Source organism: Schistocerca piceifrons, chromosome 5 (genome assembly GCF_021461385.2).
Source record: "Schistocerca piceifrons isolate TAMUIC-IGC-003096 chromosome 5, iqSchPice1.1, whole genome shotgun sequence".
NCBI classification, from domain to species: Eukaryota; Metazoa; Arthropoda; class Insecta; order Orthoptera; family Acrididae; genus Schistocerca; species Schistocerca piceifrons.
The window spans coordinates 170,425,781-170,453,628 of NC_060142.1; the positions used below are offsets into that span (position 1 = coordinate 170,425,781).

The 27,848-nt window shown below is 45.3% G+C and overlaps 1 protein-coding gene across 1 annotated transcript in view; it reads left to right on the top strand.

Annotated features, from left to right (window-relative positions):
- LOC124798138 (endoplasmic reticulum transmembrane helix translocase) overlaps positions 1 to 27,848 on the top strand; it is a 189,982-nt gene that overhangs the window by 139,372 nt on the left and 22,762 nt on the right. The window contains exons 20-21 of the mRNA XM_047261412.1: positions 686 to 818; positions 27,257 to 27,400. Coding sequence (XP_047117368.1) covers positions 686 to 818; positions 27,257 to 27,400 — 277 coding nt within the window. The remainder of the gene's footprint in view (positions 1 to 685; positions 819 to 27,256; positions 27,401 to 27,848) is intronic.

The window sequence follows — 27,848 nt, forward strand, 5'->3', positions numbered from 1 at the left end:
TCCTCCCTGATGAAGGAACAAAGTTCCGAAAGCTAGGAATGTAAATTTTCAGTTCTGTTTTATGTGTATCTATCGGCTGTACTGAGCTGAGGTAAGTACTGGCCAGCCCCTCTATCTCTTTGTTAGTATTTGTTTCACATCTTATGAGATTTTCCATTAATCATTTAGATGTGGTAATAGAGCAGACTAAAGCAACATGTCAACACTCTGTAAAGCACAGTGGGTTGCAACAGTGGTATGTGGACGAGCATTATTCTGTTGAAAACCATCCCCTGGAATGCTGTTCATAAATGGCAACAAGTGGTCTTCTCTCTCGGCAGTCTCACATGCCACAGTCAAGTGTTGGTAATGGTGTCTTGTCACTTTAAAGGCATTCTGGACTGACATCAGCTCACCACATCCAAACTCACACAACCATTACAGAGTGTGTGTAAAGCAAACCTGATTTGCATCCTCACTCTTATGCAACAAGTCCAAAATTTGAATAGGTATCACCTTTCAGAAGTAGAAACACATCTGCCAACTTTTGTTTGCGTCACTCCTCCTTGGTGCGGCAATTTTTTTCCATTAATGTAAAAATATGCAATAAAATAGAAGAAGACAAATGTGACATGAAGTCATGCTGGAGGCAGGTGACAATATTTCTCTCAACCTTGTCTTTTCTGATTTTGTTATTGTTTTGCAGGGATGAAAAGCCCACAGAAAGTGTTGGTGATGTTGACAGTGAAGAAGAAGAATTTGCACCAAGCTTACTTAATAGCACAGTGTACATAATTTCAATGGCACTGCAAGTTGCAACATTTGCCATTAATTATAGGGTAAGTTGTAACTTCCACATTACAGTGAGTTCTTGTTAGACACATTCCATCTATTTTTTGAAACAATTTTCTGAAGCTGTTTACTTCACTACATATCTGAGATTATGGTTGCATTGTCTTCTGTTTGTCAGCTGTATTGGCACAGACATGTATAAAGTTATTAGTATAATCTTTATAAAATAAATAAAATTTTCTACACTGTAGCTGTACAATATTAATTTGTGTTGAGTTTTGAGCATTAGGTATTTCCAAATTTCCTGCAGTTGTTGCATTATTAGTTCTCTGTTTTCTTCTTCTTCATTTTTAAAATTCTGAAATTTTGTAATTGTTGTTTGTCTTATGTTGAGAATAGAATGTATTTTATGCTACTTGAATCCTGTATTCTCTATAACGTATATTATGCTGTGTTTTACTTTATTATAATTTTTATAGACTGTAAGTTTTTGTAAGAAAGTGCAGAAGTAAAGATTCATTGTAAACAAAAAGATATCTATTATACTACTTTTGTTAGCTACTACAACTGTAATTTCAGTTGCAGTATTTTAGGTTACATACCTGAATTTTTGTAAACAATGCAGAGTCATTGCTAGCACGCTACTGTTCATCTTAGATTGTGGGATGTGTCGTTGTTGTTGTTGTTGTTGTTGTTGTTGTTTTTCTGCTGGTCTTCAGTCCGACAACTGACGTGATGCAGCTCTCCGCACTACTCTGTCCTATGCAAGCCTCATCATCCATTTCAACTTGCTTACTGTATTTGACCCTTGGTCTCCCTCCAGAGTTTTTACATCTGTATCTGCTTGTACCACAAGCCATTGTATGGCATGTGGCAGAAGGTACCATACACCACAAAGGGAATAATTACTGTCTATATGCCTCCATATGAACCCAAATTTGTCATATCTCCTCTTTGTGGTCCTTATGCGAAATGTACATTGGAGGCAATACAACCATACTGCAGTCAGCTGCAAATCTCTCACCGCTAAATTTTCTCAATAGCATTTTGCGAAGAGAAAGTCTTCCCCTCACACTTCCCTCCATTACCAAATGATGAGACGTCATGCTTAAGGATTTGTTCTACCAACCAATCCCTTCTTATAATCAAGTTGTGACATAATTTTTTTCCTCAGTTTGATTCATTACCTGCTCACTAGTTACTCAGTTGACCTATGTAACCTTCAGGTACTGGAAAGTCCAGGATGGTATAACAATAATACAAAAACAATTATTGCTACTCACCACATACAGGAGGCATTGAGTCACAGACACACAGTGAAAAGATTGCTAAACTTTTAGCCTTCTCCAGAAGCAGAAAACAAAGACAAAAATGACTTGCATACACATGGATACTGCCTATGGCTGCTTGGACCCTCACTGCAGAACCTGCCAGCATCTAGCATGAGCAGCAATCTGGAGTGAGTGGTGCGGATAAAAAGGAGGCATGAGGTGGGGAGAGGGTGGCAGGGTAGGGGTGGTGGAAGATGATGTGCAGCTGTGGGAGCAAGTATGGATGTTGGGGGGATAGTGTCGCTAGGTGCAGAGTCAGTAGCTGCGCTGTACCCCAGGGGAACCACAGGTCTTTTGTGGCTACATACGGGATGTGAATGGGTCCCCGAGCTGTTGCAGCCTTTATTCTTTACCAGGCTGCTGTACCTTCCCCTTCCTTCTCCATCCCTATCCGTCTTCCTTTCCCTTTGCCCCTTCCTTTCCCTCTCCCAGTGTTCTTCTTCATGTCGGCCCAGCTATCCTTGTGACTTTGCTTCATCTTGTGATTTTGGTTGGTTGCTTTTCCTCCTCTATTTTGGCTTTTCTGTTTTGGTCCCCCTCAGGTGTTTGACTTCCATCTCTAAATTTGAAATCTGTAGTGTGAGCCAGATGGGGAAGAACTCCCTCCCTAGCATCTTTGGTGTAGGTTCATCTCCCCCTCCCCCTTTACCTTTTCCTCCCTTCGCTTCCCTCCCTGCCATAGCCCTTTTGCCTCCTTGCTAGGTCACCAGTTTGGTAGCTAGTCTGTGTGGTAGGGCTGTTGTGTACCCATCTGGGCCCGCTGACACCACAGGGATCACACTGCTGGGACCTGTCCTGTGAACGCCTTGTGCAATCGGAACACCCAACGACGACTGTCCTCCAAGTGGCCGTTGCTGTGCGTGGGTGATGCTCATAAGGCGAGCCCCTGTTCAGAGTAGGTTATATGTGGGCAGATGTTTGGCACATGAAACGTGTTAAACTCTCTGACCCCTCGTCTGTGGCCGTGCCTCTTTCTCAACATAGTTCTGTCTCAGATCCTGTTTCTGCCTTACTGGCCTTACCCTCCTTGTTTACCCCCTGGGAGGAGAGCCAGGCCAAATGGCTTGGGGTGAAACCCTTTCCTCCGTTCCTGGTTTGTACCAGGACCAATGGGTAGACTTTTGCCGCCATCAGACCCCTTTTCTTTGTAGACCAAATTGAGGACAATTTCAGTGCAGTTGAGTTGTTAAGCAAGGTGAGATCTTGCGCTCTACTTATAAGGACAACTTCTGCCAGTCAGCCAGCCTGCATCTGTGACTGCAACCGTTTAGGAGACATCCTCATGATTATCGCTCCTCACAAGTCACTCATATGACACAGGATGTAATTTTCTATAGGGACCTTCTCCTCCAGTCCGATGATGAACACAGGGCAAATCTGGAACAATGTGGTGTCCATTTTGCCCGGCATGTCCAGAAAGGTCCTAAGGACCATTATGTAGACACTGGGGCTTTCATCCTGGCATTTGATGGGGATAAGCTGCCCGAGAAGGTCAAGATAATGGTGTACAGATGTGATGTGAAACTGTACATTCTGCCTCCCATGTGTTGTTTCCATTGCCTCAAGTTTGGCCACATGTCCTCGCAAGGGTTTGGCCGCATATCCTTGCAAGGGTTTGGCTGCATGTCCTCGCAATGCGATACCCCTCCCATCTGTGGTGACTATGGCCGCCCTCTTCATGTGGGGAGGCCTTTCAGCCCCCCCCTCCCCCTTACCCCCATCCTGCCCCCCTTCCCTTCCCTCACCCTCAGTGCCTTCTGTCCCTTCTCCTCCAGGAACTGCTCCTACTCATCCTCCTCCTCGACCAGGGAAGACATCCTATGGATGGGGCTCCCTCTTGGAACACCCCTCCCAAGTGTTTGTAGTACAGGAAGCTTGCACCCTCAGGTCGAACTAGAGACCCACGCTCCAAGGGCTCCAAAGCCACTATCTCCCTGTCCAATCACGACATCACTGCCACTTGTTCTCTTACTGATAATGCCTCCTCCCTCCCTCCGAGGAAGAAGAAGAAGAAGAAGAAGAAGAAGAAGAAATGCAAGTCAAAGGACTGTGCTACCGGAAGGCTTTGCCCCTTCTCCTCATCCTGAATCAGACCCAGTTATGCCACCCCATCCTCATTGGTGAAGACCACCGACCAAGTGATGTGACGTCCTCTCGGCTTCTTTATGTCTCACCTGGACTCTCACCACTTGATAATCCAGTGGAATTACGACAGATATTGCCATCACCTATTGGAAATAGAAGGCCTTGTTTCCTCCTACTCTTTTTTCTGTCTTGCTCTTCAAGAAACGCACTTCATGATACCCACTCTCCAACATTTCGTGGTTATCGTGTCTGAGCCATGCCAGCTCCGGACAGCGTCTGGAGAGGTCTGCAATTTGGTTTGCGTTGATGTCATTAGTGACTGGATCCACCTTCATACCAGCCTGGAAGCAATACGATTAAAGTGCAGATGACTCCAGCAATCACCGTTTGTAATGTGTACCTCCCTCCAGGGTGCTTCATCCGCCTCTGGGGGAGAGCCACTTCGTCGGGTAGGAGGGTAGGGGTCTTCTGCTCGACCAACTTATTACAGACTTTGATTGTGTCTTCTCAATGACAGTTCCCCTACCCACATCAGTGCTGCTCATGGCACCTTTGCTGCTATTGACCTCACAATCTCCTACCTTCTCTTGTGACTTCCCTACATCTGTCACTCCAAGATGATCTTTGTGACAGTGACCATTTTCCAGTGGTTCTATCATTCCCTTGCCATCGCCCGGCAGACACGCCCCCACATTGACCATTCCGTAGGACCAGTTGGCCTTTATATACGTCTGCTGTGTACTTCCACACCTCTCTTTTGAATTGCATTGATGCAGTCGTGCAGGGCATCTCTGCCACTATTCTTCATGCTGCTGGCACTGCTGTTCCTCTATTCAGAGATCTCACTCATATCCCAGTCTCGCTCATTCCGTGATGGACCAAGGACATAGCAGTCAGTCCTGGACTGCCAACGGGTGCTGCAGCGATTTAAACAACTACCTTCACTGTCCATCCTCCTCACTTTGAAGCACTCCTTGCTAAGGCTTGTTACCTTATTAAGCGGAGTAAAAGGGAATGCTGGGAGTGCTATCTTTGCTCCCTAGGGATGAATGCCGCTTCATTGCAGGTTTGGTCCAAGCTCTGTAGCCTTCTAGGCCACCAGTGACAGTCAACTGTCCAAGATCTTTATCTTCCAAGATGCTCTGTCTAATGATTCATATGTACTTGCAGGACACTGTGCAACACACTTTGCAACCGCATTGGTGTCCTTTTCATATCCTGCTTCCTTTCTCTGGCAGAAACACTGAGTTGAACAGACCACTCCCTCTGTTTCAACCCTCACCAAGCTGAAATCTATAATGAACCCTTCACTGAATATGAATTCTCACAGGCTCTTACCTCTTCACATGACATGGCCCCAGGCCCAGATTCCATCCACAACCAGATGATGCAACACTTGGATGTTACACAGAGGCAGTATCTACTCAGGTTCTTCAACCGCATTTGGCTCACAGGTGCCTTCCCCTCACAAGGGCGAGACAGTACAGTTATCCCAGTCCTTAAGCTGGGAAGAACCAAACATCTCTCGGCAGCTACTGCCCAATTATCCTGGCGTATGCACTTCGTAAACTTCTGGAGAGGGTGGTTAGCTTTCGATTATGTTGGGTACTCGAATCTCGGACCTCTTGTCCTCGTATCAGTGTGGCTTCAGGGAAGGATGATCTCCAACTGACCATTTACTCAGAATGGAAACTGCAATCCGACAGGCTTTTACTAACTGCTGGCACCTTATCGCGGTCTTTTTGGCCTACATAAGGCATACAATATGGCTTGGTGCCATCACATTTTAGTTACCCTCCACGACTGGGACTTTCGTGATCCCCGTCTGATTTTTATTCGCGAGTTTTCATCCCACTGCCTCTTCCGGGTTCTAATTGGCACTTCACTCAGCACCCCTCAGATTCAGGAGAACGGTATCCCACAGGGTTCGGTATGAAGTGTCACACTCTTCCTCATAACCATCAATGAGCTTGTAACCTCTGTTGGGCCTCTGGTTATCCTGGCATTATATGTTGACAATTGTTGCATCTGGTGCAGCTCCCAATTGATAGCGTCTGCTGAGTTCCAGTTCCAAGGCACCATCTGACTGAGCTCTGTGAGGGCTACCTCCAATGGTTTCCAGTTTTCTCCCCCCAAAACACCAGTTACGCATTTTTGTTGTCAACCCATAGTACACTCCAAACCAAAGCTTTATTTAGGTGACAAGCTCCTAGATGCTGTAGCACAGTCATGTGTCTTGGGCCTTAGTTTTGATAAAAAGCTGACGTGGCTGCCCCATATTGGCCACCTAAAGATTACATACATGTGGAAGCTTAATGCTCTCCGCCTCCTCACTCACACATCTTCGAGTGCAGACCACACTACTCTTCTCCATATTTATCGTGCCTTGGTGTTGTCCAGACACCTTTACCATGCCTTGGTGTTGTCCAGACTAATTTATGGAAGTCTGGCTTATGGCTCAACGGCGCCTTCCACTCTGAAAACTCTTGATCCTCTTCACCATTGCGGGTTGTGTCTGGCTATCCTGTTGACAGTCTCCTTGCGGAAGCAGGGATTCATCCCCCCCCCCCTTACAAATATGATGAAGCCAACTCCTGGTTTCTTGCGCAATTGCCATTTACAGATTCCTTGACCATTCTGTGTACCGTGTTCTCTTTGCAAGCGAGGGACGGTAACGCCCATGGGTGGGATAGCCTGTTGAAATGCATCCCACTTCTTCTCTTGGGATCTCCATCTCCACTCACTGGAATGCACCCTGTATCTTTTGTCTCAAACCCCCTGCCCCGCCCCCTCCCCCCCTCTTGGATGGTGTCTAGGCCATGGAATAGGACCAACCTATTCTAGGATTGTAAGGTCTCTGTTGCCTCTATGGTATTCCAATGTCTTGTACGTTCCATCCTTGCAATTCCAGGGTGCTACCATCATCTACACTGGTGGTTCTAAGACAATAGATACAGTGGGATATGCTTTCACATCTCCTACTGGCTTAGAACACCATTAATTGCTGGAATCATGTAGTGTGTTCATGGAAGAGCTGCTAGCCATTACCAGGGTGCTCCATTTTGTTACTCAGGCCTCCCTCCACAGTGTTTTAATATGTACTGACTGAATGAGCAGCCTGCAGGCAATCGACCAATGCTACTCTTGTTATCCTGTGGTTTCTGCTATCCAAGACCTTCTCTGCTCCCTTGGCTGTGCCGCCTGCTCAGTTGTCTTTCTCTGGGTCCCAAGTCATGTGGGTATCCCAGGGAATGAACTGGCTGATCGTTTGGCTAGAGAAGTCAATACTCACCCATTGTTCCCTGACATGCCTCCACCTGCAGATATGTGGAACTATGTCAGATCTTTTTTTGCCCAAAAGTGGGATGACAACTGGTGTGCTACTGCTGTCAACAATAAACTCCGCATAATCGAGGAGAATTGGCACTCTTCCTTCTGTTCCTCTCGGGAGGAGTCCACTGTTTTATGCCATCTACACATCGGTCACACCAGGCTCACCCACTGTTTCCTCCTGCGTAACAAACCATCCTCACAATGTGGTTTTGGTGCCAGACTGACGGTATCCCATGTATTGGAGGAATGTCCCCTTCTTTGGGTATCATAACTTCCTTGTTTTATAGTTTGACTTCCCTGACTGGTTCCATGCATTTGGTGCAGACCCTCTTTCATCCGTGAGTAACCCCGGAACTGCAGGACTGATGACCTCTCTGTTTGGCCCCATAAATCCTCTCAATTAATCAGTCAGTCAGTCAACCAGTAGCTGTGCTGGGGAAAAGGGAAAGAGAGTAGGGGAAAAGGGTGTGCGATGTTCCTCTTATCTGTTGTTGGTGCTGCATTTATTTTACGTAGCTTGAAGTCTCTTATCTTGCTGTAATGAAATGTTATTCTGTAAACATACTATGAAGGATAGTACCAAAGGATGTAGACCAAGCAATAGATGAATTTTAAAACTGACTCCTCTCACTAATTTCACACTATAACTTTGTTGATTGCCAATTCCATTTATGAAAATCACAATTTAAACAGATAGAGAGATGTGCATCTCTTCCTTTGTAAACATATCCAGAAGAAAACTAATACAACCATTAATAATAGACACCATATTTGTTGAATTTCACAGTGGCATAAGCTTGAGAGACCAAGTAAGAAGGCACACAAAATAATTTGTAGTTAGATCACCAGAATTAATAACACTGTCCCGTAGATAGTGTTTGTAGACTATTAGCACCCAGAAGTTACATGTTTACTATTTCACGCAAGATGTTGAGGATCAAATATCTTTCACAACTGCAGACTCCTTACATTAACTGACATACTATTGTCATCCAAATGTTTGGTTACCATGGACTCTTAACATGATCTGACTGGGAAATGTTACTCAGTTACTCACCAGTTGCGGATCCTAAGCTGCTTAAAGGTTTGTTGTTTACTTCCTGACCACAAACTTTCACTTTAACTGAAATGGAGATGTGTCTATCTAAAGACAGGTGTAAGAATATTATGTAATTTCTGAAACTATGTAACACTGGAACCACTGACATGTGGTCTAACATAGAACTGTGGCTGGGTCACTTATGACCCAGGTATCTTTCCCTTTATCATCTTGTTTCCATAGATTATTGTGGCTACTAATGCACCTATTCTTTGAAGTGCCGGATATTTTGTTCTAAAATCAACAAAAGTAAAGTAGCTTTTCTTACATTATCAATTATTCTTTAGAAAACTTACACACATTTGCTGTGTGCCTTTCTGGCTAGCATCACGTAATGAGCACAAATAATAGTCTTTTGGTGTGCATTTATTGCAACCATTACAAGACAACATGTTCACATTTCTTGTCTCTCAGGAATATCTTCTGGAGTGATGCAGGTACTAATCTTCCTGATTGCTGTTTGCTTGATGGGGATAAGCTGCCCGAGAATGTCAAGATAATGGTGTACAGATGTGACGTGAAACAGTACATTCCAGCTCCCATGTGTTGCTTCCGTTGCCTCAAGTTTGGCCACATGTCCTCGCAATGGTTTGGCCACATGTCCTCTCAAACAGCATGAGAAATGTGTTTAGGAAAGCATTATATTTGTCATCTATTTAATTCACCTGCAGTGTTCAGAAAATGATTATTAAATACTGTACATACATCTGACCTATCAGTAACAGAAATATTTTTACTACAAACTGACTTTATATCATCAACCATGTGCTTGCTGCTGACCTTAACGACTGACCATATAGTTTTAATTTTATCATGTGAATTAGCCATTCTATTTGCATACCACATACTCTTTGCCTTCCTAATAACACATTTAAGCACCTCACAAAACTGTTTGTAATGGATTAGTGCAGCTTGATTGTGACTACTTCTAACATTTTGACATAATTCCCTCTTTGTTCTACATGATATCCTTATCCCACTAGTCAGCCACCTAGGCTGCCTTTTACTGCTAGTACCCATTTTAGAATGTCTAATGGAAAGCAACTCTCAAACAGCATGAGAAATTTTACATTGTTGGATGCTTTTTCCAGGTTGACAAATCATATGAGTATGTCTTGATATTTCTTTAACCTTGCTTCCCTTATCAACCGCAGTGCCAGAATTGCCTCTCTGGTGCCTTTACCTTTCCTAAAGCCAAATGGATCATCACTTAGTGCATCCTCACTTTTCTTTTTCATTCTTCTGTGTATTATTCATGTAAGAACTTGGATGCATGAGCTGTTAAGCTGATTGTGCATTAATTCTCCCACTTGTCAGCTCTTACAATCTTCAGAATTGTGTGGATGATATTTTCCCAAAAGACAGGTGGTATTTCGCCACCCATCCATCCATGAATAGCCATTTTGTTGCCTCTTCCCCCAATGATTTTAGAAATTCTGAATGTTATCTATCCCTTTTGCCTTATGTGATCTTAAGTCCTCCAAAGCTCTCTTAAATTCTGATTCTAATACTGGATCCCCTGTCTCTTCTAAATTGACTTCTGCTGCTGCTTCTTCTTCTATCACATCAGACAACTCTTCCTCCTCATTTAGGCCTTCAGTGTACTCTTTCCACGTATCCGCTCTCTTCTGCATTGCATTGCACTCTTAATGTTACCACCCTTGCTTTTAATTTCACCGAAGGTTGTTTTTACTTTCCTATCTGCTGAGTCAGTCCTTCCAATGATCATTTCTTTTCGATTTCTTCACATTTTTCATGTAAGCATTTCGTCTTAGCCCCACTGCAGTTCCTATGCATTTAATTCCTCAGTGTCTTGAAGTTCAGTATTTCAATAAACATATTTGTACTTCCTTCTTTCATCAATTCACTGAAGTATTTCTTCTGTTACTCATCGTTTCTTTTCAATTACCTTCTTTGTACCTGTGTTTTTCTTTCCAACTTCTGTGACGGCACTTTTTAGAGATGTCCATTCCCGTTAAACGGTTCTGCCTACTGAGCTATTCCTTATTGCTGTATGTATAGCCTTAGAGATTTTCAGGTGTATCTCATCATTCCTTAGTAATTCTGCATCCCACTTCTTTGCATATTGATTCTTCTTAACTAATCTCTTAACTTCAGCCTACTCTTCAGCACTATAATGTTGTGATCTGAGTCTATATCTGCTCCTGGGTATGCCTTACAATCCAGTATCTGATTTTGGAATATCACTTTAACCAAGATGTAATCTAACTGAAATCTTCCCATATCACCTGGCCTTTTCCAAGTACACCTCCTCTTCTTGTGATACTTGAACAGAGTATTAGCTATTACTAGCTGAAATTTATTACAGAACTTAGTGTTTCACCTCTCATTCCTTGTCCCAAGCCCATATTCACCTGTAACCATCTCTTCTACTCCTTCCCCTGCAACTGCATTCCAGTCCCCCATGACTATTAGATTTTCATCTCCCTTTATGTACTGTATTACCCTTTCAATATTCACATACTTTCTCTCTTGCCTCCAAGGGACTCACTGCTCTTTGGTGGGTTTGTGCTTGGCTACCACAGGGCCCTGGCCTTTGCAGCATCTTTTCCCTTCTGTGCTGCATGTCTCTCTTCTTGCTATTCTTTTTCCTCTCTTGGGTAACATGTCTGGGATGTTGTTGGAAATGTGTTATGCATATTCAGTCATTGATATCAGAACAGTCTCTCCACTGTCTTTCATTCCTTCTTTCTTTTTTTCGTTCCCCTTCCCTTATCCTTCCTCCACTTAGGCGTTCAATGCTCCTCTTTTTCTTCTTCATCCCTGTGAGCTCCTGAAGGCCATCCCATGCGTCTTGACACATAACAGGTGACTGGGTAACATGACAGGCAGGGTTCGCACATAGTCCCTGGTAAAGGCCTGGTCCAGAGAGGGGTGACTGTCTGAGCTACTACCTTCCTAAATTGCTGATTGGTCCCTCTGTCAGGTGTTTGGGAGGTGTGTCCTGGGGTGTGAACAATCATCTAAGGCAGGTGCACCCCCTTCTGAGGGGAGCATCCCAGTTGGAAGGAGCGCACTATCGGAGATGCTGGCAATGATGGGGGATTTTCTTGCAGTGAGCCAATCATCTTTCTCACCGTCAATGTATACCAACTGTAAATGGAATGAGGCTAACAATTTAAAGATCCTCCCAGCTGCACCACATTTCCTCGTGGTTTCACGTCCTTTGCGACAGTAAGTCCATTCATTATTCAGAAAGGTCTTGATGCAGTTGCCAGCCCTGTGAAATCCTTCTCTTGTTTATAAGTGTCACTTTGCTTTTGGAGACTACTTTTGATTCTCAAGCATAACAGCTGCTTGCAGCTTCACTCCTTCATGGCTATCTTGTTCGTGTTGAGGTCCATCGCGTGCTGAATTCTTTCCAAAGTGTTAATGTACACTAGGCTACTCGATGGTCTGACTGGGGCAGAGATCCAAATGTACCTCTCAGATCAGTGTGTCATTGCAGTCCATCAGGTGGTGAAAAATGTAGATGCATCCTTAGTGCCCACATGCACTCTTTTTCTCACTTTTGATAGAGTGATACTTCTGACTGAGATCAAAGCAGGCTATGAAGTTATCACGATACAACCGTACATCCCGAACCCAATGCGCTGCTACCAATATCATCATTACAATCACACTCTGGAGTCATGTCGATACCCGGCCAAATGTATCATCCGCAGTATGGATGCTCGTGAAGGCAGTTGTCCGCCTCATTCCCTCCGCTGTATGAACTGTAATGACGACCATGCTGCTTCCTCCTGAGATTGTCCCATGCACCTCAATGAGCGGCTGCCCAGGAGAGCCAGGTGAAGGGAAAAGTGCCTTACCCAGTCACTTGCAAGTTGTGGCTAATCGGAAACCCTGCGTTCTACCATCTAGCATCTACAGTACTGTTCTTGCTACATGAAGGACATAGCCACGCAGACATGCAGCTTCAAGTTTAGCACCGCGGTTGGGAAAATGCCCAGCATCATGGTAGAGTTCCCATCTCCTCCTCCAACTGGGCAACAAGCCACCAAACTTTTGCCTCAAGGGGGCCGAGTCACCTGCTACACAACCGGCAAGCTGAAAGGACAGAAGGAATACCCCCACTTCCTACATCCCTCCAGCCAACGAACATCTGTGTCTTCCTCTATCAACAGGAAAGGCTCCAAGAAATCAAATGAAGGGAAATGGTCTTCTCCTTCACTGACTTGCGGTGTCGCCCTTTGATACCATTGGCCAGTTGACCATGTTGCCAGTGCACATCACCAACCATTTTTCTGCCCTGAACTCCGCAGACAGAAGAAGAATGCTGACACCTCTAGACCTCATGGAGCAGGATCCTCCAGCCTTTGTGTCCTGTAGCAGTGAGTCTTCGAAGGCTGGCACTCTGGTACTGCCAAGGTGACACCCCTTCCATTATTCTTCGACATGACTCTCCTCCAATGGAACTTTCGTAGCCTTTGATCCAACAAAGAGGACCTACAGCTGCTCTTAGAACTGCAGTATCCACTTGTACTCTGCCTCCAGGAAACAAAATTGCATCCTCAGGACCACTTTGAGTTCCCCCCAGGGGGTCCACAACTCTTTCGTGGATACGTGCGTGGCGAGCACGGGGCCCCGAGCCATTGCAGCCTTCTTTCTCTCCCGGGCTGCATTTCCTTTCCCTTCCCCTCCTTTCCCCTCCATACCCCTTTCCCCTCGCCCTCTCCTCTCCCTCTATTGGTGTCCTTGCTTATGTTGGCCCCCGCTATCCTCCTGGTTCTGTTGGTTTTACACTCTGGCTTTGTTGCGTAATCATCTCCTCCTTTTGGCATTCCTTGGTCCCCCTCTGGGGTTTGACCTCCATTCCAAAATTTCTCTTCCGTAGTGTGAGCCATTTGGGGAAGAGCACCTTACCTAGTGTCTCCGACGTGTGCCCTCCTAGTATATTCCACCTTTTCTTCTACGTCGTTGTCTGATGCTAGGGTGCATAGCCAGCACGGTAGCCAGCCCGTGTGGTGGGGTCGCTATGTACCCTTTTGGTTGAGCCCCCTGAACACACAGGGATCACACTTCTGATACCTGAGCTGTGACCTCCTCATGCATGCCTTGGAGTGGTTGCTCGTCATCCTGGAGCATCGGAACTCCAGGCAATGGCCGCCGTGCCAGACGGCCCTTGCTGTGGCTGGGTGGCGCCCGTGAGGAGAGCCCCTGATCGGAGTGGGTGGTATCAGGGCGGACGCTATGCAGATGAAACGCATAAGGGTCCAAACCTCTGGCCGCTCTTCTGCGGCCGTCTCTCTGCGTGGTACTGATTCCTCAAGTGCTGCTTCTCTTGCCCCTTCGGCCTTCCCTTCCGTGGCTACCCCCTGGGAGGAGGGTCAGGCCCGTCGTCTAGGGGCAAAACCTTTCCCCCGTTATCTAGTTTGCACCAGGACTGATGGAGATACTTTCACCAGTGTCAAACCTTTATTCTTTGTGGAACACATTGAAGACAAGTTCGGCGAAGTGGACTCCCTGAGCAAGATGCGGTCGGGTTCGTTACTGATAAAAACTGCTTCGGCTGCCCAATCTGCGGCCCTTCGTGCCTGTACCCATCTTGGCACAATTCCCGTGTCCATTACCCCTCACCAGTCTCTAAATATGGTACAAGGTGTGATTTTTCACAGAGACCTCATCCTTCAAACTGATGAGGAACTTCGGGACAATCTCGGACGGCGGGGTGTTCACTTTGTTCGGCGTGTTCAGAAGGGTCCTAAAGATAATCGTATTGATACTGGTGCCTTTATCCTGGCCTTTGAAGGGGATACCCTTCCTGAGAAAGTTAAGATTATGGTCTATCGCTGTGATGTGAAGCCGTACATCCCACCTCCTATGCGGTGTTTTAAGTGCTTGCGTTTTGGCCACATGTCTTCTCGCTGTACCCAGGACCCTCTCTGTGGTGACTGTGGACGTCCACTCCATGAGGGGAGTCCCTGTGTTCCCCCTCCTGTATGTGTAAATTGTCATGGTAGTCATTCTCCACATTCAGCAGATTGCCCAGTCTATAAGAAAGAAAAAAAGATACAGGAGTATAAGTCTCTTGATCGTTTAAGCTACACAGAGGCCCGTAAGAAATATGCACGATTGCACCCTGTGTCCATGACATCTAGTTACGCCTTGGTTACATCTTCATCCCTTCCTCCCCCTTCCTTACCCCCATCCCGGACCCCTCTCCTTCCCCCCTCCCCTGCGGCTCCCACACCTTCTCCTCTGGGCACCGCTCCCCCTCCCCAGCCGGAGAAGTGTCCCACTCCTTCGGCGTCTGCCGGTCAAGGGCGCCTCTCCCGGGATGCCCCTTCCCGGCACCTTCCAGGTCAAAGGTCTGCTGCAGCGCGGCGACCGCGAGAGCCGCGGCCTATCGGCCCCCAGGTCGCCCGGTCTCTTTCTGTTCCTGATCTTGCTGCAGCTGGCTCCATTATGCCACACAGCCCTCCTCGATCTCAGCCTGAAAAGAAGAAGAAACATAAGTCCCGGGACAAAGAGCCTCTGGTGTCACCGGAGGTCCCTTCCCCGGCTTCACAACCGGATTCTGACCTGTCGTTTATGGATGTCGCCCCCTCCTTGTCGGTGACGGGTGGGGACTCGGCGGTATGACTGGATTTAGCGTGTTCAGCCCTCATTTAAACCATCGTTCTGTGGTTCTCCAATGGAATTGTAATGGCTACTATCGTCACCTTCCGGAATTGAAATCCCTTCTTTCGTCCTACTCAGCAGCTTGTGTGGTTCTCCAGGAATCTCATTTTACTGATGCTCACTCACCGACCCTCCGTGGGTTCCGTGTTTTCTGTCGAAATCGGGTCGGACCCTTGCGGGCTTCTGGTGGCGTTTGTACGTTGGTCCGTACAGACATTGCTAGCACGTGGATTCCTCTCCAAACTACATTGGAAGCAGTTGCTGTTAGGGTCCACTTAGACTCTGCAGTCACAGTATGCAATCTTTATCTCCCTCCTGACAGGACTCTTACACCTGCTGCCTTAACCACCCTTCTTCAGCAACTTCCTCCTCCCTTCCTCCTCCTTGGGGATTTTAATGCTCATCATCCTTTGTGGGGCAGTGCCTTTCCATCTAGACGAGGTCTTCTTATCGACCAATTTATTGCAGACCACGACCTGTGCCTTCTTAATGATGGCTCCCCTACTCATTTCAGTGCTGGTCATGGTACCTTTTCTGCCATTGATCTTTCTCTTTCTTCTCCCTCTCTCCTCCCTTCATTACACTGGTCGCCACACGACGACCTTTGTGATAGTGACCATTTCCCGTTGATTATCACGCTCCCTTCCCGCTCCCCGATGGAGAGGTTACCTCGTTGGTCTTTCCACCGCGCCGATTGGCCTCTATATACTGCACAGGTCGAGTTTTCTCCCTCTTTGTCGGGTTGTATTGATGACGTCCTACGTGACGTGTCTGACGCGATTGTTCGCGCTGCTAACCTTGCTGTCCCGCGCTCATCTGGACAATTTCGTCGTCGGCAAGTCCCGTGGTGGAGTACGGCCATTGCCATTGCCATCCGTGATCGCCGTCGAGCTTTGCAACACTTTAAGAGGCACCCATCTGTAGCCAGCCTTTCTACCTTTAAGCGCCTTCGCGCTAAAGCCCGTTATTTAATCAAACAGAGCAAGCGGATATGTTGGGAACGATTCGTTTCTTCCCTTGGTTCCACTGTCCCTCTGTCACGGGTATGGGCTACACTTCGCTCTCTCCAAGGTTGCCATCGGCAGTCCACCCTCCCAGGCCTTCACCTCCCAGATGGCATTTGTACGGACCCATTAGTTCTTGCAGAACATCTTGCGACCCATTTTGCAGTGGCATCAGCGTCGGCCTCCTATCCAGCTGCTTTCCTTCATCAAAAACAGCAGGCTGAAGCTGTCACCTTATGTTTCACCACTTGTGAGTCAGAATCTTACAACGAACCTTTCACTGAATGGGAATTTCTTTCTGCTCTATCTGCTTCTCATGATACGGCTCCTGGCCCAGATTCCATTCATAACCAGCTGCTTCAGCATCTCAGTGCTCCACAACGGCACCATCTTCTTCGGGTGTTTAACCGTATCTGGCTCCAGGGTGACTTCCCTTCTCAGTGGAGGGATAGCATTGTGGTTCCTGTCCTTAAGCCTGGTCAGAACCCCCTATCTGTTGACAGCTATCGGCCAATTAGTTTGACCAATGTTGGTTGTAAGTTACTTGAACGGCTGGTAGCCCGTCGGCTCACTTGGGTCCTCGAATCTCGGGATCTATTGTCCCCTTACCAGTGTGGCTTTCGAGAGGGACGATCTCCAATCGATCATTTGCTTCGCTTGGAATCCGCAGTTCGGCAGGCTTTTTCCCAGCGCCGCCATTTGGTTGCAGTGTTTTTTGACCTTCGCAAGGCCTATGACACGGCCTGGCGCCATCACATCTTACTAACCCTTCATCAGTGGGGTCTTCGGGGCCCACTCCCGATTTTTATCCGCCAGTTCCTGATCCATCGGTCATTCAGAGTTCGAGTTGGTACTGCTTTTAGTTCTCCACGGACCCAGGAGACGGGCATCCCACAGGGTTCTGTCCTGAGTGTCCTTCTTTTCCTCATTGCTATCGATGGACTTGTGGCCTCTGTCGGTCCCTTGGTCGCCCCTGCCCTGTATGTGGATGATTTCTGCATTTGGGTTAGTTCCTCCTCGATGCCATCTGCAGAACGGCAGCTCCAGGTGGCTATACGGCGTGCCTCTGCATGGACCCTCTCCCACGGGTTTCAATTCTCTCCTTTAAAATCGCGGGTGGTCCACTTCTGTTGCCGTACTACGGTCCACCCTGATCCAGAGCTCTATCTCGCTGCACAAAGATTGCCTGTGGTTCCACAGTTTCGTTTCCTAGGTCTTCTTTTCGACAACAAGCTCACTTGGCTGCCCCATATCAGACTCCTGAAGGTAGGATGTTTCCGTAAACTCAATGTCCTTCGCTTCCTTGCCCACTCCTCCTGGGGTGCGGACCGTTCCCTCCTCCTCCGTCTTTATCGTGCTCTAGTTCCGTCACGTTTGGACTATGGTTGTCAAGTTTATGGTTCAGCTGCTCCTTCCACGCTGCACGTGCTGGATCCAGTCCACCATCGTGGTATCCGTTTGGCCACCGGTGCCTTCCCTACTAGCCCTGTTGATAGTCTCCTGGTTGAAGCTGGGATCCCCCCCCTTTCTGTTCGGCGGTCCCAGCTTCTGGTGTCTTATGCCCTTACTATCCGTTCTTCTCCCGCTCATCCTTCCTATTCTATCCTATTCCCAGACCATGGACGTCGCCCGCCTGACTCCCGCCCTCGGGCGGGTTTACCGGTTGGGCTGCGCCTTGCGTCTCTTACCCGTGATTTTCGGCTTCCTTCTTTGTCCTGTCTTCCTCGCTCCCTCCCCTCCACCCCTCCTTGGTTAGTTCCTCGGCCTCGACTTCGGATGGATCTCCGCCGCGGACCGAAAGATTCCATCCCCCCGGTGGTGTTCCGTACCTTTTTCCGCCAAATTTTATGGGAGTTTCGGGATGCTGTTATTTTTTACACTGATGGCTCTAAATCTGCTGATCATGTTGGGTATGCCTTCACGTCCTCTGTTGGAACGGAAAATCATCTGCTGCCACCTACATGTGGGGTGTTTACTGCGGAATTGATGGCAATTTCCCGGGCCCTTACCTTTATTAAACAATCCCAACACAACCGCGTTTTGTTATGTACGGACTCGATGAGTGGCCTTCTTGCTATTGACCGGTGTTTTTCGCGCCATCCCTTGGTCTCTGCCATCCATGACCATCTTGCTGATCTTCACCGTGCTGCTTGTTCCATTGACTTCTTATGGGTCCCGGGCCATGTGGGTATCCCAGGTAATGAGCTCGCTGATCGTTTGGCTGGGGGAGCAGTTACTTACCCCCCGTTTTCCGTAACCCCTCCTGCAGCGGATTTACGGCTTCACATCAAATCCCACTTTGCACAGTCATGGGCCAATTCTTGGGAGGCTAGTCCACTGTCTAATAAACTTCGTGCCATTAAGGTGAATACAGGCCCATGGCGTTCTTCCTTTAGCCTCTCCCGCAAGGACTCGACCACACTGTGTCGTCTCCGCATTGGCCATACCAGGCTGACCCATGGTTTCCTTTTGCGTGATGAGCCACCCCCGCTATGTGGTTGTGGAGCCTTCCAGTCAGTGGCCCACATTTTGGTTGAATGCCCCCTTCTTTTGGCTCTGCGTGCTAAGTACAGACTCCCCCACACTTTACCTTTGATGTTGGCTGACGATTCCCGGATGGTCTCTCTGGTTCTAGGTTTCCTCCGGGAGAGTGGTTTTTATTCTCAGTTTTAAAGTTTTTAATCTCCCTCTGGTGTTGGGGCAGGGCGGTGAGTGTTTGGGTGTCTCCCACTGTAGGCAGTGTTCAGAGATTCCCGATTCACCTCCCTGACTGGAATCCTCTTTTCTTTCCCTTTTACTCTGTTTTTACCCCTTCTTTTTAAGGCTTGGTTAGTTTTTCTATTCCCATACGTACTTTCTGCATTATAGCAGTTGTACCTTTTAAGTCACAGGTGGTCTTGCCTATGCTGTTTCAGCATAGTGTTGGGTTCGTTCTCTTGCCAACTTCCCTCATTTGTTTTTACTAATGACAACGTGACTGCCCTTTTACGTTTCCCCTTTATCCGTTTTATTTTCTGACTATACTGAGATGTCCCGTTAGCAGAATGGAGTCTATTTGAAACAAGGGACTGATGACCTTGCTGTTTGGTCCCTTTAACCTCAAACAACCAACCAACCAACCAACCACTTTGAGTTCTTGCATTTCGTCCCGGTCCAGTTTGACCTTCCCCTCAAGGATGGCATTCCATTTCATGGGGTAGTATGCTGACTACCCGGCTTCAAATGTCGCAGTCCACATTATCCATCCTCACTTGGCATTTCCCCTCTGTTATTCGATGTCACCAGGACAACCTTCCTCCAGCTTATTGGGCAGCCTTCTCACCACTTTCAGTTGCTCAGTGACTGTAATGAGGCTGTCTGGAGGCTTTACTCCTCTTTGGCGACCTTCATGAACAAAGTTTCCCCAGTTGTGATGACCAGGTTGAATATCTTACAAACGTTATCCTTACCTCCACAGAACATTTCATTCCTCATACTCCCTCTGTACTGTGCCGTGTCCAAGTCCCTTGATGGACTGAGGCGTGCCGCACAATTTGTGGAGGGAGACCTGCATTTTTAACCACCATCCAACAATGGCAAACTGCATTCACTATAAACAGTTGCGTGCACAGTGCCATCGCATTCTTCGGTATAGCAAAAAGGCTGTCTGGATTTCATTTACTAATTCTTTTTACGGCTCCACTCCCTCTTCCGTTGTGTGGGCCAACCTCCGACGGCTCTCTTGGATCGAGGGCCATTCCCCAATTTCCTGGCCTGACAGTAGCAAACCATATCACAGTGGACCCTCTTGCTATCTCTAACACCTTGTGCCTCCATTTTGTGGAGATTTTGAGCTCCTCCCACTATCACATTGCCTTCCTCCATCAGAAACGAGACGAAAGGCTCTGGCCACACCCTTCTCTTCTCAGAATAGTGAGTGCTACAGTGCTGCGTTCACTATGAGGGAGCTCGATCGTGCTCTCACTTCATCCCTACCTTTGGCCCCAGAGCCAGATGATGTTCACATTCAGATGCTGCAGCAACTTTCTCTTGTAGGCAAGCACTTTCTCCTTGTCCATCCCCAGTAGCTGAGTAGTCAGTGTGACAGAATATCAATCCTAAGGGCCCTGGTTCGATTCCCGGCTGAGTCGGAGATTTTCTCCACTCAGGGACTGGGTGTTGAGTTGTCCTAATCATCATCATCATCATTTCATCCCCATCGATGCGCAAGTCGCCGAAGTAGCGTCAAATCGAAAGGCTTGGACCCGGCAAACAGTCTACCCAACGGGAGGCCCTAGTCACACATCATTTACATTTACATTTTATTTATTTATTTATTTATTTTTTCATATGTACAACCGCATCATCATGAAGCCACTATCATACCCATACCTAAGCCCAGGAAGGACAAACACCTTCCTTCTAGCTGCCGCCCCATTTCTCTCACCAGCTGTGTTTGCAAGGTGATGGAACGTGTGATACATGCCCAGCTGGCAAGATGGCTCAAGTCTCACAATTTACTAACCACTGCACAGTGTGGATTTCAAGCACACTGTTCTGCAGTTGACCATCTCATCACTTTTTCATCCATGCCGTGAATAGTTTTCTACGGACATCCCAGAACTGTGGCCGTGTTTTTCGATTTTGAGAAAACCTCCAACACCTGTTGGAGGTCCGGTATCCTCCGTACACTCTACATGTGAGGCTTCCATGGCTGCATTCCCCATTTTCTTCAGGAATTTTTAAAAGACCGAGTTTTCAATGAACATGTGGGTTCTGCCTTGTCGGACACCTTTAGCCAGTAAAACGGTGTGCCTCGGGGTTCCTCACTGAGTGTCGTCCTCTCTGCTATCTCCATTAACGCTATAATGACATGTCTCCAGATGGGAATTTCCAGCTCCCTTTTCATTAACAATGTTGCAATGTATTGCAGTTCTCCATACACTTGCCTCATTTAGCAGTGTCTTCAGCAATGTCTCAATTGTCTCTACTCACGGAGCGTCGACAATGGCTTTCATTTTTCCACTGACAAAACTGTATGAATTTCTGGTGGCGCAATTGGTTTCTTCTACCGTCTTTACATCTTGGGCCTGTTGCTCTTCCGTTCATTGAAACTACAAAATTCCTGGGGCTCATGCTCAATAGGAAACTTTTTGGTCCTCCCAAAAACCTGGCAGCCCGCTGTACGCGGTCTCTGTGTCATACGTGTCCTCAGTGGTACTTCCTGGGGAGTAGATCGAACCACCCTTATCCGTTTGTACCGGTCACTTGTCCGTTCAAAAGTAGACTATGGGTGTTTCGTTTATGCTTCTGCACATCTGTCCCTGTTACCCCATCTCGATACTGTCCACCAAATTGGAATCCATTTGGCCACAGGCGCTTTTTACACTAGCTCGGTTGAGAGTCTGTATGCAGAAGCTGCCGAACTACCACTTCCCTACAGCCGTGACTTTCTCCTCAGCAGATATGCATGCTGTTTGTCTACCATGCGTGGCCACCCATCCTAAGCCGCCTCCTTCGATGATTTCTTTTATCGCCAGTATGGGGTGTGTCCCTCTTCTCTGTTACCTCCTGGAGGTTGCTTTTAGCTATTGCTCAGGCAGCTTAACTTCATGCTACATACCACTTTCCTGATGGGTGTGAACCCTTCCCCACCTTGGCTTCATGCGGCTTCTCGTGTTCACCTTGGCCTTCATTCGCTTCCTAAGGACACTACTCCAGCTCACTCTATTGCCTTCAGTTTCGTGACCTTCGCATGGAACTTCGCGATAGTACCTTTGTGTACACTGTTGGCTCTTGGATTGACCGAGGCGTCAAGTGTGGCTTCGTCATTGGCACCAACGTTCTTTGGTATCAGCTTCCGAAACACTGCTCAGTTTTTACAGCAAAGCTCTTCACTCTGTATAAGGCCGCGCAGTACATCCGGCGGCACAGGATTTTCAATTGCTTCATCTGCTCCAATTCTCTCTGTGCCCTTCAGAGCCTCTGTGTGCTGTAAACCACCCATCCCTTAGTGCAAGGGTCCAGGAAAGCTGTCACTTGCTCACTCTTGATGGAGCTTCTGTGATGTTTATGTGGGTTCCTGATCACATCAGTCTGACAGAAAGTGAGGGCGCTGCCAAGACACAGTCCTCGTACCTCAACCCACTAGTTCTTCCATTCCCTCCAATGATCTCTGTGTTGCCGTCTGTCAGCAGGTGGTGTCACTTTGGCATCACCACTGGTCCTCCCTTCAAAGGAACAAGCTCTGGTTTATTAAATGTCTCCCAGCAGCTTGGACGACCTCCTCTCAGCCCTCTTGCCATGAGGAAATCATTTTAGCTGGGTTGCTTATTGAGCACTGTCTCTCTAGCTATCGCCATTTGTTAAGAGGTGCTCACCCAACACTTTGTCCCATTGCCATCAGCCTCTGACAGTTCGCTATTTCCTGATGGAATACCCATTTTTCAACCACTTAAATTCTCATTTTTGTTTTCCGTCTGAGTTATCAACCATTTTAGTGAATGATGCACAGGCTGTCGACCAGGTTTTACTTTTTATCCATCGGAACAATATGGTGAAGGACATTTAATCTTTAGGTCGGGACCTCTGTTTCTCTATGGCGTATTTTATAGACCTTTCTCTATGTACCTGTTTTTAACTGTCTTCTCTTCAGTTGATTGGGACTAACATATAGTCATTTTTAACTCCTCTCTTTGTCTTTGTGTTCTACAGTTCTCACATGGATGCATATAACCCTAGATGTTTTTACGCCCTAAACCAAACCAAACCAAATATACTTTGTCTATATCTTCCTCTTCAGCTTGCGATGTCAGCATGTATACCTGAACTACTGTTGTTGGTGTTGATTGGCTGTTGATTCTGACGAGAACAACCCTCTCACTGCACTTTTTACAGTAACACACTCTCTGCCCTACCTTCCTATTCGTTACGAATCCTATGCCTGTTACACCATTTTCTGCTGCTGTTGATATTACCCTATACTCATGTGACCAGAAATCCTTGTCTTCTTTCCATTTCACTTCACTGATGTCTACTATACCTAGATTGAGCCTCTGCATTTCCCTTTTCAGATTTTCTAGCATCCCTACCACGTTCAAGCTTCTGACATTCCCCACCCTGAATCGTAGAACATTATCCTTTCGTTGGTTATTCAATCTTTTTCTCGTAGTCACCTACCCCTTGGCAGTCCCCTCCCAGAGATCTGAGTGGTGGAGGGACTACTCCAAAACCTTTTGCCAAAGGAGAGATCATCATGACACTTTTTCAACTACAGGCCACATGTCGTGTGGATACACGTTATGTGTCTTTAACGCAAGGGTTCCCATTGCCTTCTGCATCGTCATGCTGTTGATCATTGCAGATTCTTCTGCCTTTAAGGGCAGTTTCCCACTCCACGGACAAGTGTGTGCCCTGAATCTCTGTCCACTCCTCTGCTCTTTTCACAAGACCATTGGTTGAATGAGGATAACTTCTTATGGCGGAAGTCTTTGGCCACCAATGCTGATTATTGATCTATATTTAAACAGTGGTGGGTCTCAAACCCGGGACCAAGGACATTTCGATTACTAATCAAAGATGCTACCCCTAGATCGTGGGGTTTTATCTCTTTTTAAGGTATTTCTAAATGTTCTTTCCTAATTATTTTTGTTTTTATCCAGTCTTGTTTTCATGTGTGGCATGATGTAATTGTACGACTCTTTGTACAAAAAACTAACTACCTAGATCACATATAATGTGTAACTACTGTCTGTGTAGTTCAGAGGCAAAGTCACTATATGACATGCAAATTTTCCGAAGCCTTGCAGTTACAATTGTTCTGAACCGTTCTCCTTCAACTGTCATTTTAAATTTCTATGTAGAACTTTATCCATAACTTGTTTATGGTACCAATTCCCGCCCCCCCCCCCCCCCATCCCTACCCCTGCCCCCTTCCCCCCCCCCCCCCTCTCTCTCTCTCTCTCTCTCTCTCTCTCTCTCTCTCTCTCTCTCTCTCTCTCTCTCTCTCTCTCATAACAAATTAACATTTAATGGGAGATTGTTTTCTTACAACTCAAACTTTCTTTTTAGTTTTTTTAAAATCATTTATAAGCATTAAATGTTGTGAAACATTGTGTATGAGAGAACACAACTTTATTTGATAGATTATTAAAATAAACTTGTGTACTATTCTAAAAGTTGATTATTTAGTGGCCATAGATTCTGTAGAAACTACAGTGTGTCATCTATCAAACACGAATGTATTTTAGTGCAGAGTGTTCTAATTTTAGATATAAAATAGGTTTCAGTCTTACTCTTGAGCAGAGAGCATGTACATTCATCACAGGTCTTCTGGCCTGAAATGTATCTATTAGATGCTTATATTATTAAAACATTTCCATTTGTGTTAAAACAAATACGAAGAATGACCAACCCTTCACATGCAGATGTTAGTGGCACACATGCACACTTAAAAGATAACACAATTTTTTGTGATCTTTTAATACTTGGCACTCGTGTGTTGATGAGGGGTTGTCTGAGTTCAACAACAGATCATGGGTGTAAATAGAAATAAATACCACAATAGTGGGAATTTCAGAATGGTTATAACAAACATAAACTGAGCTATGTAAGAAAGTAGTCTCCTGTATAGTATTATTTAATCTGTTGGCATGGATAAACAGCAACAGTAGTCCATGATGATATACATTACTTATTATTTCCAAATGCCTGATGAAGTGACAGTATACCTACAGCAACACTTTCCTCTTGATTTTTACATGCTTCATAAAAATCATAGTAGGCAGAAACATATATGGAATAGAGGTACCGTAAATAAATAAATGAAAGAGATTCAGAAAGAAATGAAAATGTTCCTTTGCAACAATTTGGCTATAATATTTTCATATTTTGCAATAATGTCAAAACATTGATTGCAATAACAGTTGAAATCATTCTTTTTAAATCTGCCTCTGCACTGAAACTAACATGGAAGTGCCACCAGTAATTGCGACATCTTAAATTTGGCTTATTTCTTTATTTTCAACACCTGAGACTGGGTAGAGATCATGGCCATCAATGATAGTTGTAAGAAGTTCATAGGAAAATGCTAGCAGTGAATGTCATTAAGATCTCTACAACTAGTGACCCACCTCTGACGACTTACCTGGCATAGTGGTAATTTTGTTTATGGGCCATGGGAATACAATTAAAATACAGAGAACAAGTTAATCATTTTCATATAAAGTATTGGGCATGTATTGTTTTTTCTTAACTAATTGGTTCTGTTGTCATCATGGGGATACTGTAACCTCATCAGAAGTTTATAAAATAAAAATAATTGGTCCTGGTGTAGAGATCAGAATAAATAAATTTTAGGTTGAAGAGAGATGCAATTTGCAAAATAACGTTTACCAACTGAATTTTTTAAAGTTCAGTACTAACAGTTTATTCACCTTTATCACAAGACTAAAATGCAGACTGTGGATCAATGTCCCAGTTGGCAAATGAATTGAAAATAGCCCAAGTCCCCAATATAGTGGTTTGTAAACTCGTCAAATATATTTAAATAACCAGTAACATTGCATGTGTTCACTGCTCAAAGTTGTTCTGTGTTCAAGTCAGCACTAAACGCAATAAATGTATGTCCGATGGACCCTACTTCATGCTGCCTGACTGTGATGCCAGTTCGGTGTGATCAGCTTCTGTTTACTATCTGCCTGTCATAAGCTCCAGTTCAGAGAGGTCTGCCTAACCACAGTGTAGTCTGGCACAAGCTACTGCCACTTGCAGGCCACCCGACTTCAGTGCCAGCTACATTTTCTGTGAGACTTTTTCCCACATTTCCCTTCATTGTCCAAGCATTATCTCTGTACCAAAAAATCTATTCTTTTCAACTTTATATCATTTAGGAAGTCACAAGTAACTCACACTAGCCTCCTTGTTGCAGCATGATAATGGTAGCGGTAGCTCTTGCCGGCCTGGCACTACTGTTATCAACCTTACATTACCTGTGCCCGCAAGCCTTCCTCATGACTCAGGATTTTCACAAGTAGATAGACTATCAAAATCCCTACAGTAGTTTCTGAAATTTGCCTGAACATGCAGACAGAAACTGCGTTGGGAGACTTTAACCCTTTCGGTCCTTCTGGCTACAACTGTGTACGTTTACTTTTATTGTGTCTATTTTTTCCCTATGGAAACCTGAGATACATATTCGTGAATGTCCAGCCTTTCAATCATACACGAGTGCTGCCAACTGTTGGGCATCACTATAAAAATATCAGCAAGTCAGAGCTCATGACCACCAGAGTACACAAATGTGGTTGGTTTGCTATATTCCACTGTGTAATTGAATATTGTTGTTATTTTTTGTGGTAATTATTCAGTTGTCATTTTACTATTTATTACAGTAGATAATAATTTGTAATTAGTTATTTTAGTCCATAAAATGAAGCGAAGTGCACAAGCTATGTATTTTTGTCTAAATCTTGCACCTAAAATCAGTTAAAAAAATCACCTAAGAGCATTACTCCATAAATTAAAATTTTCCTTCCTCCAGAAAAAAATTCAGGTCTGAAAGAGTTAATTTTTGTATGTGTACAGGACGATAGACTATGATTCTGTTGCTAATTTTTGTTGTTCATTTACCCTGCTATCATCACTTGGGAGATCTTAGGCAATATGTGGAAGATTGAGATTCACTTTAGGTGTTACATAAATAACAAGAATGGAGAACAACCTAACTAATTGAGGCATTTGTGACTGTTTATTGATCTCTTGCCTGTCAAATTTCTCTTGCGGTCTTCAGTAGATGTTTGTATGTTTATTTGATGTTTTGCTGGCATGATTTTATTTTCATTGCTGGTGAAGGACTGTCACAGTTATTGGAGGCTGCATCTCAGGTAATAATTGCCAATCTTGCTGATGCAACATGATTAAGTTTTGATTTATCAGTAGATCAAGTTGTAATTAATACTAATAACATTTCTATTAATTGTTATATTAACATTTGTAATGGACTTCTACAGGGTCATCCATTCATGGAAAGTTTAACAGAGAACAAAGCATTACTATACAGCATTGTTGGGTCGGCTGCAGCTATTTTAATTTTAGCTATGGGACTAGTGCCTGAAATGGCGTACCAGTTTGAAATAGTGGAATTTCCTGCAGAGGTAAGTACACCTATGCATAGAATTTAGAGCAGTCAGGCTTATTAATAATAACAATATTCAATTTGTTATTTTATGGTTTATATCAAAATAAGAGGTAAAACTGGCATTTATATCACATTTTTGCTCATAAAACCCAGAAAAATGTAAAAGATTAATTTATTTCTGATAGTTAAATTGAAATGAGGTTATGGAGATGTTGTGACAAGATATGGCAGTTGGAAAATTCAGTGGGATGATTTTTTGGGGTGTGGGAGTGAGACTCTTTGCACAGTTTGTGACTAGCTGTTGTTTAGCATGTTGTTACAATTTGCTTTGAACCAAAGCTGAATAACTCAGACACTGGATGCAGTGATAAGATGATAACAAATGTTAAGACTCAGTTAACAGTAATTGTAAAACATTTTGATGGGAACAGAATTACTGTGTAGGTAAATTGTGAAAGATTTGT